Source organism: Trachypithecus francoisi, unplaced genomic scaffold, assembly GCF_009764315.1.
Source record: "Trachypithecus francoisi isolate TF-2019V2 unplaced genomic scaffold, Tfra_2.0 Lachesis_group13, whole genome shotgun sequence".
Taxonomy (NCBI): domain Eukaryota; kingdom Metazoa; phylum Chordata; class Mammalia; order Primates; family Cercopithecidae; genus Trachypithecus; species Trachypithecus francoisi.
Genome location: NW_022681458.1, coordinates 108,146,901 through 108,165,493, shown reverse-complemented (window position 1 = coordinate 108,165,493; position 18,593 = coordinate 108,146,901). Strand labels below are relative to the sequence as shown.

Genomic DNA, 18,593 nt, shown 5'->3' with positions numbered 1-18,593 from the left:
AAAATTAGCCGGGCGTGGTGGCGCACACCTGTAATCCCAGCTACTTGGGAGGCTGAGGCAGAAGAATCATTTGAACCTGGGAGGTGGAGGTTCCAGTGAGCCGAGATGGCACCACTGCACTCCAGCCTGGGCAACAGAGTGAGACTCAGTCTCAAAATAAAAAAAAAATTAACAGAAAAGTGTGCGTTTATGTTTGTATGTGCCCTAGTGTAGAAAAGTAAAATGTACTGGGAAATTAACAAGACAGTTTATTGTTTTTGGGTTTTTTTAACAGATATATAGCAATTACTGTCTCATAATTTACATTTTTATATGGAAACATACTCTGAGAATCCTTTTGGCTTTTATTTTCTTACATCTCTACATTCTACTATCCCAATCTGATTAAAAATGAGAAATAATTTTTCATATGTAACATTTTTATGTCTTGTCAAACAACACTTGCTTACCCCACAAAGTGTCAAGAAGCATGTTTTTTTTTTTAATTACATAAAAGAGTGAAACTATTCAACCAAATAATGAAAACACTAGTAGATTTGGCGTGATTTTTTCCTTTTTTTTTTCACTATGGCACAAGTAATGTTTAAATGTTAATATTTGAACTCAAAGAAATTTTGCCCTCAATTAACAAACCCAACTGAGCAAAGTATTTTTAGACCAGATAGGGTATGGGCAGAAGAAATACAGAATCTTTTATTATTTTTCCTTTGGCGGGTAGGGAGGAGGTTGGGTAAATATCTCAAGGATAAAATGCTCTAGGTCTTTTACCCATGTGTGCCAGTGGACCCCAGCTGAAATCAGGACTAACATTACTGCTGGGGAAATGAATGTACTAGTCTTTTGTTACGAATATGAAGCTACTGGACTGTTCATTCAAAACAAGGTTGAGTAAACCCCTATCAACAGAAACAGAAGAGACCCTGGCTACACACATAAGACTTTCTGGGCAATGCACTGTATAATGGAAAGAACAACAAAATAAAAGTCAGAATCCTGATGGCCCTTAGTCATTTTTAAGTGGTTGTTAGGCATATCACTTAAAGCCACTGAGTTTCTGGCCGGGCGCAGTGGCTCATGCCTGTAATCCCAGCACTTTGGGAGGCCGAGGCGGGCGGATCACGAGGTCAGGAGATCGAGACCATCCTGGTGAACACGGTGAAACCCCGTCTCTACTAAAAATACAAAAAAATTAGCCGGGCGTGGTGGCAGGCGCCTGTAGTCCCAGCTTCTTGGGAGGCTGAGGCGGAAGAATGACGTGAACCTGGGAGGCCACGGAGCTTGCAGTGAGCGTAGATCGCGCCACTGCACTCCAGCCTGAGAGACAGAGCAAGACTCCGTCTCAAAAAAAAAAAAAAAAAAGCCACTGAGTTTCAGTTGGACTCATTTGCAAAGTATGGAAGTTTTACTGTATTGTCTGTTGAAGCCTCTGTGTACTCTAAAACTCCACGATTCTTTGTGTCTCATATGAGTCATTTCTAGTTCAGAAAGGTAGAATAATAGAGAATTGGTTTGTAACAGCTTGGCAACCAACTGTCAATAACGAGTCAATAAAAGCAACTATTTCAAAAGATCAGATTAACAGTTGCACTAATATTTATTACTTTAAACCTTTATCATAAAATGTATGTTTTGAATACTATAAAATACACTGCATATAAGCAGTTTGGTATACTATAGAGAAACTTTTTCTGCAGGTAGTAATTATAGTGAAGATCTTAGGTTTACAAAGCCCTAGCTCTTTTCTGTGTAGCTGTTGTTATGACTCCTGAAAAGTTTGTAGCTTCACCATATACATTTAATATTTTGCAATAATTGGCCTTGTTCCTGAGCTGTTGGATTCGGGGCCGTAGCACTGTCTGAGAGGTTTACATTTCTCACAGTGAACCGGTCTCTTTTTCAGCTGCTTCCTGGCTTCTTTTTACTCAGGTTTCCACTGCTTTTTTGCTTTTTTTTAATGCTGTATGAAGGTGTTAACATTTGTTTATATTTTTCATTAATTGTAATACCTTTAAATCATGCATCATACTCAGAAATAGGGATTTGAATTTAAGTGACAGCTTTGGCCTAATATAATTTACCTATTAAAAATTTGTGAGAGCTATTGCTTATTTCTTTTCCAAAGTAAGATTTGGATGGCAAATTCAGTTTGGTTTTGAGCTTATCTAAAAAGCTTAATGTTTTAAGCATACCAAACTCATTAGCAGAAGTCAAGTATATCTCTCCCTACTGCTACACAACTTTTTAGGGATGTTGTTATATATGAAAGCATGACATCAGACGGACCTAATACACCTAAATGCATTTGAAGCTACTTGGGCTCAGCTCTTACCAACGATATAATTTAATTTTTTTTTCCAAACAATGATGTTGTATATCTTTGGGAAGCAAAATGATTCTGTGAAACTATACTTTTAGTTTTGCAACCATTTGATAACTTCAAAGATTATCACTGCATTATATCCTTAGTCTTAGCTTTCCAGATAACCCAGAATCATATGGTTCCAAGTTGATTAAGCTCTGTTACCAGCAGACTATGGTAGGATCCTGATGAACGACACTATGGAATAAACTTGTTAGGATAAACAGTCTTCAGTGTGTGCAGATTGTTGACAGAATTTCAAGGCACAAATTTAAGAGTAACGAGGGTGTAAAAGGCAAGCAGGAAAAATCAGCACTACTGGGTAAGCAGATGAGGGGGCTTATTGATAGGAGAGTCAGCTATGTCAAATAGGGACTCTAGGCACAAAGTCAATTTCTTTATTGACAACTTTCAATCCAAGTACTAGGAATTTTGTATTTGTAAATTGCTAGGTAGTGGCTCTGGCTATTCTTGTTTTTTCATTGATTCTGTGAGCATTTCTTAGTATGTATTGTGTGATTCAGCATAGATTCAGACATTGTATAATACCTACAATCCACCTATTTCCCTTTTCCCTTCTCCATTAACCTGCCGCCACTGAAATCTGGAGCCAAATATATCTGGTAAGTACCCACAGATTTCCTTGAGTTGTATAGACTCTTCCATGGAATAGTTCTTTAAATAGCTGTGAGCTATAAACTCTGTGTGGCTGTTTTTGTTAGAATTTGTTTTCGTTTATGTAAATGTTTATTTCAGGAACAGGAGTGAGAGAAGAGGGGTTGATAGATAAGAAGGGATAATCAAGTGTGATGGCAACTGCATCTCCTTCCAAATACACCCATGGGGCTAGCTTTAGTTGAAATTGCCCGCCTACCGAAATAGTGCCACAGACAGAAGCCCAAGATTATAAGCTTGAGGTTTTAACAATTTGGTCTTGTAGATGCCTAGTTACAAATACATTTAGCTTTAGTAAAATGGCTTATCTTTTAAAAAACAAAACAAAAAAAATGACCTTCACAGTGCTTCTGTTGTACAAGCACAGTCTGGAAAAAAAATTAATAGGTACTATTAAGTGAAATAACCTTAGATTCATGGGTATTCTAAGCAGTTCTTTAATTCTTTTGGTAATTTTTCTGATTATTTCTGTGTTATTAAGAGTGCCTTCCTTTAGAACAAATGCTAGTTCAGATCACCTATATAAAATAACATTAGCTGTTAATGCCTGTTCAATACTTTTCTGCTGAGCACTACATTTCCTTCCTGCTCTCTTCTCAGTTAAAGTGAAAGAGAGTTAAAAATAGAATATTCTTTGGAGTCCTCCAGGGAAGTGCCTGAACTATCAATTTATATTGTCCTAGTTCTCTCAGCTTGCGGAATTGATTGTGCTTTCCTCTGAAAGTGCTGGAAGAAATGGCATAATATTGCAACAGTGCAGTCCTTTAACACAGAAGAATGGTAGTGTTTAAAATATATGTGTATATATATATATATATATATATATATATGTTGAGATCTGGATATCTATTTTGTTGTTTGGTATCACTTACTATTGGCATTTCTTACTTTACAAAATAGAGGCTTTCCCACAATATTGACATAAATTCCTATAAAAGATATATACTGTTTTCCTCTGCTTTCCAGGTTAAATTCAGATGTATCACAGGAAGAATTTTTTTTAATTCTAATATACTGAAATATACTTTTTAATGGAGAAAGAATAATTTATGTGGTAGCCAACTTGGTGTCGGGATACTGGAAATACTCTTCTTGTAGCATTTTTGAAACCTGTTGATACTTTTCATTCTCTAGTAATCTACTTCTCTTTCCTAATCGTGAACCTTCTCCCTCTTTTCCAGATCATTGGATTTTTCTTTCTCATACTTGGCAGTCTTCAAACTATACTTTTGACACTATCAGAACTCTGTACCAGTCTTGCTTTTGTCTGAATAATTAGACAAGGAACCTAAACTACAATGTCACTTCTCTAGGTGTCACTCTGTAACGGTTCATGCCCAGCAGTCTGAAATTTCTTTGTTTAAACAAAAGTTCAGAGGAATTCATGAGCAACTTGAACAGTTCAAGATGTAAATTTTATTAAGCAAATGTACATAATGTGAGGCATACCTGTAATTAAATCGTCCTTTATTTTAATGTTAACAATTATTTTATTAATGATTTTGTCTTACACAGGCAAAAGTAAGATTCTTATCTTTGATTGGATTAGGTGAATGATGTGGGGTTTTTTGTTTTTAGTGCTTTCCAGCTGAGTATTTCTAGTTTTGCTTGTGATTATAGTAATTTTAACCAATGTAGATCCCAGTTTTATTTTCTTTTTAATTAGAACAAATGCTAGTCTGTTATGCCTGTTGAGTACTTTTCTGCTGAGCACTGCATTAGAAAAAGACCAATAATCTTTTAGTAATCTTTAATGTTCTGCTCTTTAGAGAATATAATTCAAAATTATATACTTTTTAGCCAGTTACTATGTTGTATGTTTGTTATAATTATTAGAATGAGTGATAAAACATTTCATCATGACTTCTGGAAAAACCGTTCAGATACCTGTCCTAATGCCAGTAGAATTTCCCTCCTGGGGTACCGATCATACTGAGCGTCAGATGTTAAATGATGATTTTAGTTGTGATAGTTTAGAACGGCTCCTCAGACCCTGATGGCTTTCTATCCAGTGTAGTTTAAACCTGGTGGGTTTTCCTGCTTTGGATGTAAAAATGAAATGCTACTCAGTGGATGGAAAAAAGCCATTGCTTCACAGAACTTCAAGACTTCACCCATAAAACGTAGCAGCTCTTCTTGCGCAAAATGTGTCCAGGTTAAAGCTGGCATTGCCCTGCTGAGTAAAGTCTGACTTCTTGGCAAAGCAGCCTGACTTTGTGGAGAAGACAGCCAGTATCTATGAAAACGCTGCTAGACAAATCTTCTCTAGACTCATCTGGAATGTGGCAACAGACATTTTGAGCAAAAGCAGCCTTCGAGGCAAAACAGCAAAACTAAAGTCCAAAGGGAACATTGGCGATTCACATGGAAATACTCAGGCTGAGAGACAGAACCGTGGGATGTGGAACCTGAAATAGTGTCACCATTTGAGCCAGTTCTTATCCTTCCCAATTGTCTTTTGTTATGTTTTAATATTTTAGAGACAGAGTCTCACTGTTTTGCCTAGACTGGAGTGCAGTGGCCCTTCCTGATTGTTTAATACAATTTATGCATATAATCTAATTATAGTAAGGCAAGGAAGTGTAACTTTGAAATACATTAATAGTAAGCCACGCATCTTGGGGATAGTGGGCAAACCAAGGGAAGGACTGTTCCTCCCACAGAGAGGACATTATGTGCTAGTCATATACTCATTTACACGTGCTCTTTTTTAAAGCCCCCAAGTTCATATGGCTACCATCTGGACTAACTACTCAAAAATTTTCACTCTGATTCCTATTTTGAATAACAATGCTTTTACTCACCAATAAATCTTTAGTTCAAATGAACAAAAAGTTTTCTTGTTGATGGACATTATTTCCAGTAATTATCTGTTTTCCTGTAATTGTTTATCTTGAGACTTAGGTATGTTAAGCTACAGTAAAATCTTCATTAACCAAAATCATCAGAAAATGAAACAAGGCCGGGTTCTGCTTGTTTGAACAACATTACTATAATACTTTTTTCTTCTTCAATATGTGTTCCTCAGAAAAGTAAATTTTAGAATCAGACAGCTGTGTGCAGCTCCCAGCTACACACTTGATAGCTGTTGACCATAAACAAAGTATGAACCTCTCTGTGCCTTTTGTTTCCTCATCTGAAAAATAGGGATAATAATTGTGTCTATTTCATATGACTGTGAACACTAAATGAGTTAACATATCCTAAGTACTCATAATAGTGCCTGAAACTCAATAAATGTCATTTGAGGCTTAGGTATTAAGATTAGCTTGTGTGGCTGGGCGCACTGGCTTACCCCTGTAATCCCAGCACTTCTGGAGGCCGAGGCAGTCCAAACACCTGGTGTCAGGAGTTCAAGACCAGCCTGGCCAACATGGTGAAACCCCATCTCTATTAAATATACAAACATTAGCTGGGTGTGCTGGCATGCACCTGTAATCCCAGCTCCTTGGGCAAGAGAAGCACTTGAACCCAGGGGGTTGAGGTTGCCATAAGCCGAGATGGCACCACTGCACTCCAGCCTGGGCAACAAAGCAAGACTCAGTTTCAAAAAAAAAACAAAAGATTAGCTGTGGTATCATTGTAGCAAAGATAATTATATATTAAATGAAAATTTAAATTTAAAATGAAAATATAATTTTAAAGATAATTATATTTTAAGTGAAAATTTAAATTTAAAATGAAAGTATAATTTTAAATTATATTTTAAATGAAAAGACAGGAATTTGGGGGCCGAATTCCAGAGCAGGCACAGGAAGCTGACATAATTTGTTCTAAAATGTTTGTTTTTTGTCCTTTGAGCTTCTCAACCCATGCCTTCATCCTGAAAGTACAGTAAAGATCAGTTGAGTTGTTTGATGTTAAACTTGAGGTCTAAATATGTTTTGAAAAAAATTACTTAAATACTTTCTTCCCATACATTGTAAAATTTCTGTTGATCAGATGTGGAAGCATTATATGAAAAAAGATTTTGAACTGGTATGTGTCATATAACCCCGTTTCTGTAAATAATGAAAATGAATATATATGTTGCCCTCTGCATAAAAAATTAGGCTAGTCACATATAAAAATGTAAATGGGGAGTATCTGTAAGTGATTATTTTCCCATACAGACTTTTTCTATTTTTGTATTTTTTTCCAAATTTTCTATAAAAATCTTTTTTATGCTCTATAAGGTTTTTATAAAATATATTAAGTCTACGTTTTTAAAAATATTCAGGCCAGGTGCCATTGCACACCACTATAATCCCAGCACTTGGGGAGGCCAACGAGGGCGGATCACTTTGAGCTCAGGAGTTCAAGACCAGCCTGGGCAACATGGCAAAACCCTGTCTCTACTAAAGATACAAAAATTAGCTAGGTGAGGTGGCACACACCTGTAATTCCAGCTACTCAGGAGGCTGAGACAGGAGAATCGCTTGACCGAGGAGGTGGAGGTTGCAGTGAGGTGAGATCGCGCCACTGTACTCTGTCCTGGGTGATAGAGTAAGACTATCTCAAAAAATAATAGTAAGTAAATTAATTAAAAATAAAATATTCAAATAATACCTTCATTACAAGCTTTACATACTAGATATAAAGTTAAACAGTTTGTGTTCTTTATTTGAGTTCTTCCTAAGCACCTTGAGGCTAATCATGGAATCTGTGATTTAGCTGCTGTACAGTTTTCTAGGACAGACTTAATGAGTGATCCAGAAATTCCAGTCTGATGTGATTTGTATTCGTGAGAGTGTCATTTTAATGAAAAGGTGATTAAATGTGTTTAATCTTATAAACCAATGTTACCTTAAAATGTTTTTAATTTTTATTTTTATTTTTTTAAGATGGAGTTTCGCTCTTGTCGCGCAGTCTGGAGTTCAATGGCGCGATCTCAGCTCACTGCAACCTCTGCCTCCTAGGTTCGAGTGATTCTCCTGCCTCAGCCTCCCAAGTAGCTGGGATTACAGGCTTGCGCCACCACGCCTGGCTAATTTTGTATTTGTAGTAGAGATGGGGTTTCACTATGTTGGTCAGGCTGGTTTAACTCCTTATGTCAGGTGATCTACCCACCTCAGCCTCCCAAAGTGCTGGGATTATAGGTGTGAACCACCACGCTGGCCCAATGTTACCTTAAAATTTAGCCGGGCGCCATGGCTCATGCCTATAATCCCAACACTTTGGGAGGCCGAGGCGGGCAGATAACCTGAAGGCACGAGTTCGAAACCATCCTGGCCAACATGGCGAAACCCTGTCTGTACTAAAAATACAAAAATTAGCTAGGCATGGTGGCACGTGCCTGTAATTCCAGCTACTCGGCAGGCTGAGGTGTGAAAATCACTTAAACCCGGGAGGCGGAGGTTGCGCTGAGCCAAGATGGCACCACTGCGCTCTAACCTGGCGGACAGAGTAAGACTCTCGCTCTCAAAAAAAAAAAAAAAAAAAAAAGCCTACACAAACCATGAGAGAACAACTAATCAGAAAACGTTTATGTTACCTGCAGAGTTTTATGAAATGTGGCAAAAGAGAATGGACAAAATCATGAAGGGATTAATAAGATAGATTCTTAGCGAAGGTATTTTTTTAAGTGCTTGGCATTATTATTTTTAATAGCTCCACTGTGTTCAAAAACTCAACCCTGGCTTATTTATGCTACTTCTGAATGAAGTACTGAGATGTTAGTGTTTTTTCTATTTTCACAATCTTTAAAATCTAGAACTTCCTGGTAGTTCTCATCACTCTTCTATGTGTAAAACCTTTGCTTCTTCATCAGTATTCTGTTGTACCTTCGTCTTCCACTTATCATTTCACATACCATATTCATTCATTATTGACTATTCCCCATTCCTCAAACATATTAACTGTCTTACTTTTTCCAAACCTTTTATTTTTGCTGGAATGAGCTTTTCCTTTAAGTCCAAGCCCAAATGTCACTACCTCTATAAATATCAGTCAGGACTAATTTCTTCCTCTTGTTTTCATAAGACTCTATTTATACTGCTATCCTCATATGGTATGGTGGCTAAAAATGCTTAATTTCAAAGATAGGGACCATGTCATATCTATCTTTATCTAACCCAGATGATGTCCTTTTTACTACCCTTTGTAATAAATGACCAGATGCTGAGATCAACTGTTTTATATTTCATGTCAAATTTTCAAAATGTGCGTGGTGTTTGTAAAGAGTGTGTGTGTGTGTTTGTGTGTGTGTGTATGTGGCAATTAGTAGGCATGGATATTAAAGGAGATTAGGCTGCATTAAAGAATAAGATACCAGGCCAGTCATGGTGGCTCACGCCTGTAATCCCAGCACTTTGGGAGACTGAGGTGGGCGGATCACCTGAAGTCAGGAGTTCAGGACCAGCCTGGCCAACATAGTGAAACCCCCATCTCTACTAAAAATACAAAAATTAGCCGGGCATGGCAGTCCATGCCTGTAGTCCCAGCTACTGGGGAGGCTGAGACAAGAGAATTGCTTGAACCCAGTAGATGGTGGTTGCAGTGAGCCAAGATTGCACCACTGCACTCCAGCCTGAGCGATAGAGACTGCATCTGAGAAAAAAAGAGAATAAGATACCATTGGAAATTTACTGATGGAGCTTTCATGATGTAGCCAGGCATGGTGGTGCACACCCATAGTCCTAGCTCCTCAGGAGGCCTAGGTGGAGAGGACCCTTTGAGCCCAAGAGCTCGAGTGTACAGTGAGCTGTGAACATGCCACTGCACTCCAGCCTTGACAACAGTGAGACCCTGTCTCTAATAAAACAAAGCAAAAAAACAAATTCCATGACGTAGAGTCCAACTGACCCCACATTAAATCACTACGACATGGCTTCTATAGGTATTTATTGAAAGCATTTTTTGTCTGAGACCTTTTATCATAATAGAGAATTTTAAGCAGGAGGCTTCCAAGACGAATCTCAAAAAATTGTTAAATTTAGATAAGTAAAAAGAATCAGACCTGGTACTGTGGCTAACGCCTGTAATCCCAACACTTGGGGACGCCAAGACAGGCGGATAACCTGTGGTCAGGAGTTGGAGACCAGTCTGGCCAATGTGGTGAAACCCCATCTCCAGTAAAAATAGAAAAATTAGCCGGGCGTGATGGCATGTGCTTGTAATCCCAGCTGCTTGGGAGGCTGAGGCGGGAGAATCACTTGAACTCGGGAGGTGGAGGCTGCAGTGAGCCCAGATCGTGCCAGTGCACTCCAACCTGGGCAACAGAGTGAGACTCCATCTCAGAAAACAAAAAGAAAGAAAAAAAAATCAGAAGCACATTTGCACATAAATTGGCCTTGTTTTTTAAAGCTTTCTTTCGAGGCAACCTACAACCTTGAATATTTCTTGAATAGACTACAAAAGTAATATGCATAACATTTTTAGTTTCTTAGGGGGATATGACTGTTTTAAGTCAAATTATTTTAAGTCAGCTTATATTACAGTGAACTCTGCCAGATATATACAGTTTGTTTTCATTTTAGTAGACTATAATTCTGCCAAGTCTGTTTTAAGAAGTTATTATCCCAGTCTATACAGAACCCAAATTCTGATGCTTCTGTAAATGTGTGTATATGTTGAGGTGGCATTTCCAACACAAAAAAAGGTCTTACGTTCACATTTCATTTCCATTCCTGTGTTATTTTTCTAAGGGTGGAAATTTGTCGTTGTATGTTTTAATGGTGTTTGGAATTTGGGGTGTAAATTTGAAATACTTGTCATTTGATGAACTGAAAATAGTGTGAAATGTTAATTGTTAGATTAAAAAGGAAGAAGTTTATTCTGTTCTCGGCCTTTACCTTCCTATAAGTTTAAGTAGTATAGGAAATTCACAAGGAATAAAGGTTTAGCAAACAGCATATTATCAATCACTTTATTACAGATAAGAACTAAAATACACATTTTTTTTGTACAAAGTTAAATTGGTGAGAAGGAAGTCATTGGAAACATGGCCATAAAGTACTGTTGCCATAGAAATAACATCATTTTACAAAAACCCTTCACTGTTAAGGGATTCACTAAAACTGAATTTTTACTCTGGTTTTGTTTTTTTTCCTGTGTTTTGGGGTTTTTTTTGTTTGGTTAGTTGGTTTTGTTTGTTTGTTTTTTGAGACAGGGTCTTATGCTGTCACTTAGGCTAGAGTGCAGTGGCGCTATCTTGTATTTTTTTGTGGAGACAAGATTTGGCCATGTTGCCCAGGCTGGTCTCGAACTTCTGAGCTTACCCACCTCCATCCCCCCAATCCATCCATCTCCCAAAGTGCTGGGATTATAGGTGTGAACCACCACACCTGGCCAAGATTTTTAGTTTCTTAATTTTAATGTGTTGCTTTGTTACAGGATATACTTTGTAGTTAAATTTTTAGAGAAGATGGATGCTAGATTGTATTCAATTGTTGGGTCCTTGAGCAGAATTATTAAGCCTACTAGACAACTACAGTGATGCTGCTGTCTATTATCAATACTTGAAATTGCCATTTCTGTTGCTTTAGAAATTAGTGAGGATGTAAATGAAAACTGATAACAAAATGTATTTATGGTGTTATCAGGGAAACAATTTCATTGCACTTTAGCTGTTGAAGTCTGTATAGGTGGTGTTCTAGTTCAGTTCATCTTTGTAAAAACTTTTCAATACTCTGAAGCTAGATGATTATTTTTATCTAGTTCTTTAAAAAATAAAAATAAAAAAACTTTGTGGGTAGCATGTAGTAAATTACATGAGTCTTTAGCTAATTAGTATACCTCAAAGAATCCTTTTAGGATCAGGAGACAAAATACAATTCATATTCACTACTTAGAGCTTATCATCGTAGATTCTTGTTAAGTAAAAAAGTTTACTTGATAAAAGTAAATTTGTGCACTTAACTTACCACTTAAATTACCAACAGTCAGTTTAGGTGTTTGCTTTGTGACCTTGAGCAGATTACTTGGTTTGTTTAATGATCTGTCAAGTGACCTTAATCAAACAGTGAAGAAATAATCTAAAAAATTACTGTATAACTCCATTTGTCTGTGTCTTTGACACATTCAAAAGTGGTTCTCTCCCCTGCCTTTTTTTTTTAAATCCCCAGCAGGAACAGTTTCATGGGAATGGAACCTCTGCAGATGCATAGAGCCCCATGCTTGTGTTAATATTCTGTTGTTACCAACTTGAAATTCTTAATAGTTTTTTTTTTGTTGTTTGTTTGTTTGTTTTTGTTTTTGTTTTTAACAAGGGGCCCTACATATTTTCCATTTACTCTGGGCTCATGTTATGTAGCAGCTCCTGGTCCTGAGAAACTAGTTGTCATAATAGATTGCAATATGCCCTGAATAATAATTGTTCTATGTTATCTAAGTGTGTGACTCTATAATCTTTGCAATTGTAGAAGAAATCTTTGTAGGCAGATTTTATTTCAATATATTTTAGTGAGGGAATGTAGGTAACTTGGGCTAAAATGTTATTTCATAATAGGTGGTTTTAGGGATTTAACCATGTAATCAAAATTTTAGCATTTTAGAGCATAAAAGTACTTGCTTAAATTTTTTTTTAAATCTTATTAGATGAAATGAATTCAGAGCAGGATTTAACTCCTTGTGCCATTACAGGTTATCAAGTTATACCCAACCAGCAGCAAAACTACCAAGGAATAGTTGGCGTTCAGCAACCCCAGAGTCAGAGCCTAGTCAGTGGCCAACCCAACAGCATTGGAAATCAGATTCAAGGAGTGGTCATCCCCTATACTTCAGTGCCAACGTATCAGGTACGTTGTCTCTTTTATGTACTTTGGGTAGAGATGATTTTGAATAAATTAAGTGCACAACTACAATACATCTTCTATGCTCTCCTTTTAATACAGGAAAAACACTTCTGTAATATACAACTTTATAGTCTTAGAGTTTTATTAGTCATAGCAGCTTTGTTTTATCCTCATTTTATTGCGTTATTCATTTATTAATGTTTAGGATCTGAAACACATGGGTATTGGCAAGTAAATATTGTCTGGCATTGTCTTATGTTTCCAGCAATACAGGTAGATGAGCAAATGTCTTATTCTATTCCTCAGCTCTTTAGAAAGTCCTCATTGCTGGGAGAGAGAAATAGGAGGGAAAATAGAGGTTGGCGGTCGGTATTTGAAATAGAGATACAGTATATACCTTGAATCTGTAGTTATAGAATAGAAAAATATGTGCAGTTTCCTGTGCTGTGACTGATGTTTTTCCTTCCTCTCCATTGCTCCAAAAAGCAATGATATGTCTCATATTTTAAAATGTTACAGATTTTAGGCCAGGCACAATGACTCACACCTGTAATCCCAGCATTTTGAGAGGCATAGGCAGGCCGATTACTTGAGGTCAAGAGTTCGAGGTCAGCTTGGCCAACATGGTGAAACCTGTTTCTACTAAAAATATAAAAAATAGCTGGGCAAGGTGGCGGGGCCTATAATTCCAGCTACTCAGGAGGCTGAGGCAGGAGAATTGGAAATAAAAACAAAATGTTACAGATTTTAATTTATAGTTCTAAAGCAGAAATACCTATTATTTCATGAATAAGCACATGTCTTCAATATAATATGACACATTTTTCAAAAATTTGTTTTACCTTCCTTTATCTTTATGGAGTAACTTGCAAGAGGGTTTATTTTATTAGCCTCATTGTTTTTCATAGCTGAGTCTGATTTTAAGAACTCCAGGCCAGGACCAGGTGCGGTGGCTCATGCCTGTTAATCCTAGCACTTTGGGAGGCCAAGGTGGCTGGATCACTTGAAGTCAGGAGTGTGAGACCATCCTGGCCAACATAGTGAAACCCCATTTCTATGAAAAATACAAAAATTAGCCAGGCGTGGTGGCAGGCACCTGTAATGTCAGCTACTCAGAAGGCTGAGGCAGGAGAATCACTTGAACCCAGGAGGCAAAGGTTGCAGTGAGCTGAGATTGCGCCCCTGCATTCCGATTGCGCCACTGCATTCCGGGCTGGGTGACAGAGAGAGACTCAGTCACAAGAAAAGAGAGAGAGAGAAAACTCCAAAGACCACTTTCATTTGTCTCAACAAGGAGAGAATAGCCTAGTTGGGAAGATGGGGAATAGCCTAGTTGGGAAGATAAAATACACGTATTTTATGTATTTTATCTAAACACATGTAAACAGATTGGTGATAGTGTACAGATTAGTAACTGAGAGGATCAGCATGAAATACAGCAATGAACAGGTTAAGGACTTGATTTGAAGCCTTCTGGGAAGTTAGAAACCTTTAGCTCTTCAAAGAAAATGATGGGCATAAATTGGTTAAGATGACATTCTGAGAATGAAGAAGAGTATAAGCAAAGGTGCAAGCATATTCCATATAATTTCAGAAAGTTGAAATTAAAGTGTGAAATGTGAGATTGTCAAATGTTGTTGAGCCCCAAGTGTATGTCCAATTTTGAGGACCCTTGACCATAGAACACATCTACAAAAGAAAGAAAAGATACATCATGAAAAGTGGGTTTTCCATCTTCATTTTCTCTCACATCCCCCATACTTCTGACCCCTTATCCTCCATCCTTGAGCCTAGGCACATGAGCCTGCCCTTTGTCTGTTTCCCCATAGTTAAGCATTAAACAGGATTGGCACCAAGCCAGAAGCCTTCCCTCCTGAAAGACTCTGGTTATACTATCTAATCCAATACAGAGTTGAGCATATAAGATCTGCCCTTAATCTTTGGGGGCTTACATCTAGTAAGAGAAATGTCATTTTTAAACAAATTACAGCCTAATTATTTAAAAATTGGCTGGGTATTGAAACCATTCCAGAGCTAAGGTAGTGGTCATAATTTCTACAGCATACATTTTTACATTTTAACATTATGTTCTCATTGTATTTAATGTAATTCTCACATTGGTTCAATGATTGTAGGAAGTATTGCTCTGGCCAGCTATCAATAATAGTCATCTGCTTTAAAGTATGACTCCTACTACATTTGGTAATCAAGCTGGGTAGTGATAAACTGTCATCTAAAAAGTAAGCCAGAAAAGTCATCTGTCCTACACCTCCTGAGCCAGAGGATATGGATTTGAACTCTGACTTTCCCTCCAGTGTATTCTATGCCTGTACATTTCTCTAATAGTGGTCGCTTGCTCACTCTATCTCGCTCTCTCTCTCTCCTTCTCTCTCCCCCTTCCTCCCTCCCTCCTTCTCTTTGTTTTTGAGACAGAGTCTTGTTCTGTCACCCAAGCTGGAGTGCAGTGGCATGATCTTGGCTCACTACAACCTCTGCCTCCCAGGCTCAAGTGATTCTCTTGCTTCAGCCTCCCAAGTAGCTGGGATTACTGGCTAATTTTTGTGTTTTTAGTAGAGACGGTGTTTCACCATGTTGGCCAGGCTGGTCTGGAACTCCTGACCTCAAGTGATCTACCCTCCTCAGCCTCCCAAAGTGCTGGGATTACAGGCATGAGCCACTGCAGCCGGCCAATTTTAAATCATAGAGCCAGGTATAGAGAACAGTGAAGTGATTCTAGAACTGAGTTTCTGGAGCCACAGGGTTTGAATTCTGACTTTTCTACTTACTAATCTAAAGTCTTATAGCTAATAAGTGGGAAAGTCAGGATTCAAACTCATGCCCTCTATCTACCCATCTATGAAATAGATGATAAAAGTACCTTCAGGCTGGGTGCAGTGGTTCAATCCCAGCTGGGTGCAGCTGGGATTACAGGCTGGGTACAGCCTGTAATCCCAGCACTGTGGGAGGCCGAGGTGGGCGGATCACCTGACGTCAGGAGTTTGAGACCAGCCTGGCCAACATGGTGAAACGCCATCTCTACTAAAAAATACTTTCTTAGGTTGTTCAGAAGCCTTAATGAGATAATACACATAAAGCACTTAGAACTTAAAACATGGCAGTAAATACCCAATAATGTTAACCCTCCTATCATTACTATTACTAACGTCATCATCATCAGCGGTTATAGTGGTTATATTGGCTTTTTTTATGAGACAGAGTCTTACTCTGTCACCTAGGCTAGAGTGCAGTGGCCCAATCTCGACTCACTGCAACCTCTGCCTCTTGGTTCAAGCAATTCTTGTACCTCAGCCTCCTGAGTAACTGGGATTACAGGCACACACCACCACTCCTGGCTAATTTTTGTATTTTAGCAGAGACAGGGTTTCACCATGTTGTTCAGGATGGTCTCGAACTCCTGAGCTCAGGCAGTCTGCCCACCTCAGCCTTCCAAAGTGCTGGGATTATAGGTGTGAGCCACCGCGCCCAGCCCGGCTTTCTTTTTTTTTTTTTAAATAAAGATCCTTCAGGTCATTGAATATATATTGGCTTTATTTAACAAAATCAGTGTAATCAAACTCTAATATTGTGGTACATTTGTAAATTAAGAACCTTTTATGCCTGTGTTGTTTCCATCTTAGAAACTGTAGAAACTAGAGAGTGGCAATACAGAATTGTGTTCATGTGATTTCATTTAGATGATATAGAAAACAGAATTGAAAGATACACTCTTTACTGAATGCCTACTATACTAGATCCTTTAGTTGTGCTATCTCATAATAGAAATAATACCTCCTTTGTAATGGAGGTGGTGGTTCCATTTTTTCTGATAAGAAGCTCAGGAGCCTCAGAATAGTCACTTGTCCAATATCACATAGATAGATGGCTGATATCACATGTAGGTACCTTAAGCTCCAAAGCTCTCACTTTTTCTAATCCATTGCATCTCACTGCCATCCTGCCTGATTTTTACTTAGTTCTACCTGAGGTAAACTGTGTTACTCTTTCTATATCAAATGCCCATCCTTATGTGGAAAGTTTCTTTTTCATAATTTAACCTTTTCATAATTCAGTGAGTCCAGCCTACAGTACGTACATTTACAAATGCTAGCCAGAAGCAATAGCTAACATAATAAAGTGGTAATGCTGTGGCTGACAGGAAAGCGTGTTGGCAGTGTTAGCTTATTTCTGACTGCTCATGCTTTAAAAGTTTATGGAGGCTGCTGGGCACGGTGGCTCACGCCTGTAATCCCAGCACTTTGGGAAGCCAAGGTGGGCAGATCACTTGAGGTCAGAAGTTCGAGACCAGCCTGACCAACGTGGTGAAACCCCCATCTCTACTATATAACAGGTGTTTAAATACAAAAATTAGCTGGGCATGGTGGCACATGCCTGTAGTCCCAGCTACTCAGGAGGCTGAGGGAGGAGAATTGCTTCAACCTAGGAGGCAGAGTTTACAGTGAGATAAGACTGCACCAGTACACTCCAGCCTGGGCAACAGAGCAAGACTTCATCTCAAAAAAAATAAAGTTTATGGAGGTTGAAAACATAAACATTTGCAAGCCTTTGAAAAAAAACCTTTTTCTCTTGAAATTGTCTTTCAAATTTTAGGTTTCACTGCCTCAAGGTTCTCAAGGAATTCCCCATCAGACTTATCAACAGCCTGTTATGTTCCCTAATCAGTCTAATCAAGGATCTGTGCCCACAACGGGAATGCCTGTTTACTATAGTGTCATTCCACCTGGTCAACAAAATAATTTAAGGTGAGTATGACTAAGTAACCCAATCTTCCAGCTTCTTGTTTACCAGGATTATGGTCTGTTGCTAGTTTTGAAGTTGACTAAGGGGCATTACTTGAGACCATTGTCTAATGTAGAATAGAAAAAAACTATAATACAATATACTTTTTAAAATATTTCTTTCGGCCGGGTATGGTGGCTCATGCCTATAATCCCAGCACTTTGGGAGGCCAAGGCTGGTGGATCACCTGAGGTCAGGTGTTTTAAGACCAGCCTAGCCAACATGGTGAAACCCCGTCTCTTCTAGTAAAACAAAAGTTAGCTGGGCGAGGTGGCGTACCCCTGTAATCACAACTGCTCAGGAGGCTAAGGCAGGAGAATCGTTTGAACCTGGGAGGCAGAGGTTGTAGTGAGCCAAGATTGCACTGTTACACTGTAGCCTGGGTAACAAGAGTGAACTTCTGTCTCTAAAAAATATATGTATATTTCTTTCAGTAAAATCATTACAAGGCGAGCAGTCCATATAAAACCTAAAGGCAAGTCAAATCTCTCTTGTGCCCAAAAATTAGGCCAATCTTCTGTTACTCACACAAATGGAGTAACAGTTGGCCATAGACTTCGGAGATGGGAGTGTAATATTTAAGGTTTTTATAGGGGTCTGGAAAAATTGTATTTCCTATGTATAACTTTAGCAGTGAAATATCTTGCTGAGATATTTCAGGCTTTGGGAAGCTTATTTTTCATCAGTAAGGGGAGGGAAGGCATATAAGAGAAGTAAATGATAGTAGTTCTATATTAAAGCAAGTTATGAAGTATTCCATAAGCAGAAATGTCTCTGACAAGCCATGTTTTGAAAATACTAATCTTTCATTGAATTGAGTCCCTTTAGTTCATTGTTCAGAATGTATTACCAAACCATTGTTCATTTATTCTCGTGGCATCCCTGTGTTACCAACCAAGTCCATGCTGCCTGCATATAGCAAGCCAATCACTGTGACAGTGGGTTTTGCAAAAGAGAAAAGATTTTATTCACAAGGCTGCTTGTGAAAGAAGATGGGAGAACAAATCTCAAATCTGCCTCTGAAAATAGGGCTTGTGGGTACTTACGGA

The 18,593-nt window shown here is 38.3% G+C and overlaps 1 protein-coding gene and 1 long non-coding RNA gene across 19 annotated transcripts in view; both read left to right on the top strand.

Annotated features, from left to right (window-relative positions):
* Positions 1-18,593, top strand: part of R3HDM1 (R3H domain containing 1) — a 198,964-nt gene that overhangs the window by 136,054 nt on the left and 44,317 nt on the right. For all 18 annotated transcript variants that reach the window (XM_033231669.1, XM_033231661.1, XM_033231657.1 and 15 more), the window contains 2 exons: positions 12,596-12,750; positions 17,356-17,507. In XM_033231669.1, the coding sequence (XP_033087560.1) occupies positions 12,596-12,750; positions 17,356-17,507 (307 nt within the window). The remainder of the gene's footprint in view (positions 1-12,595; positions 12,751-17,355; positions 17,508-18,593) is intronic.
* Positions 1,278-5,859, top strand: LOC117095076. The gene is made up of 2 exons (XR_004441801.1): positions 1,278-2,982; positions 4,216-5,859. It is a non-coding gene; the product is annotated as an uncharacterized LOC117095076 (long non-coding RNA).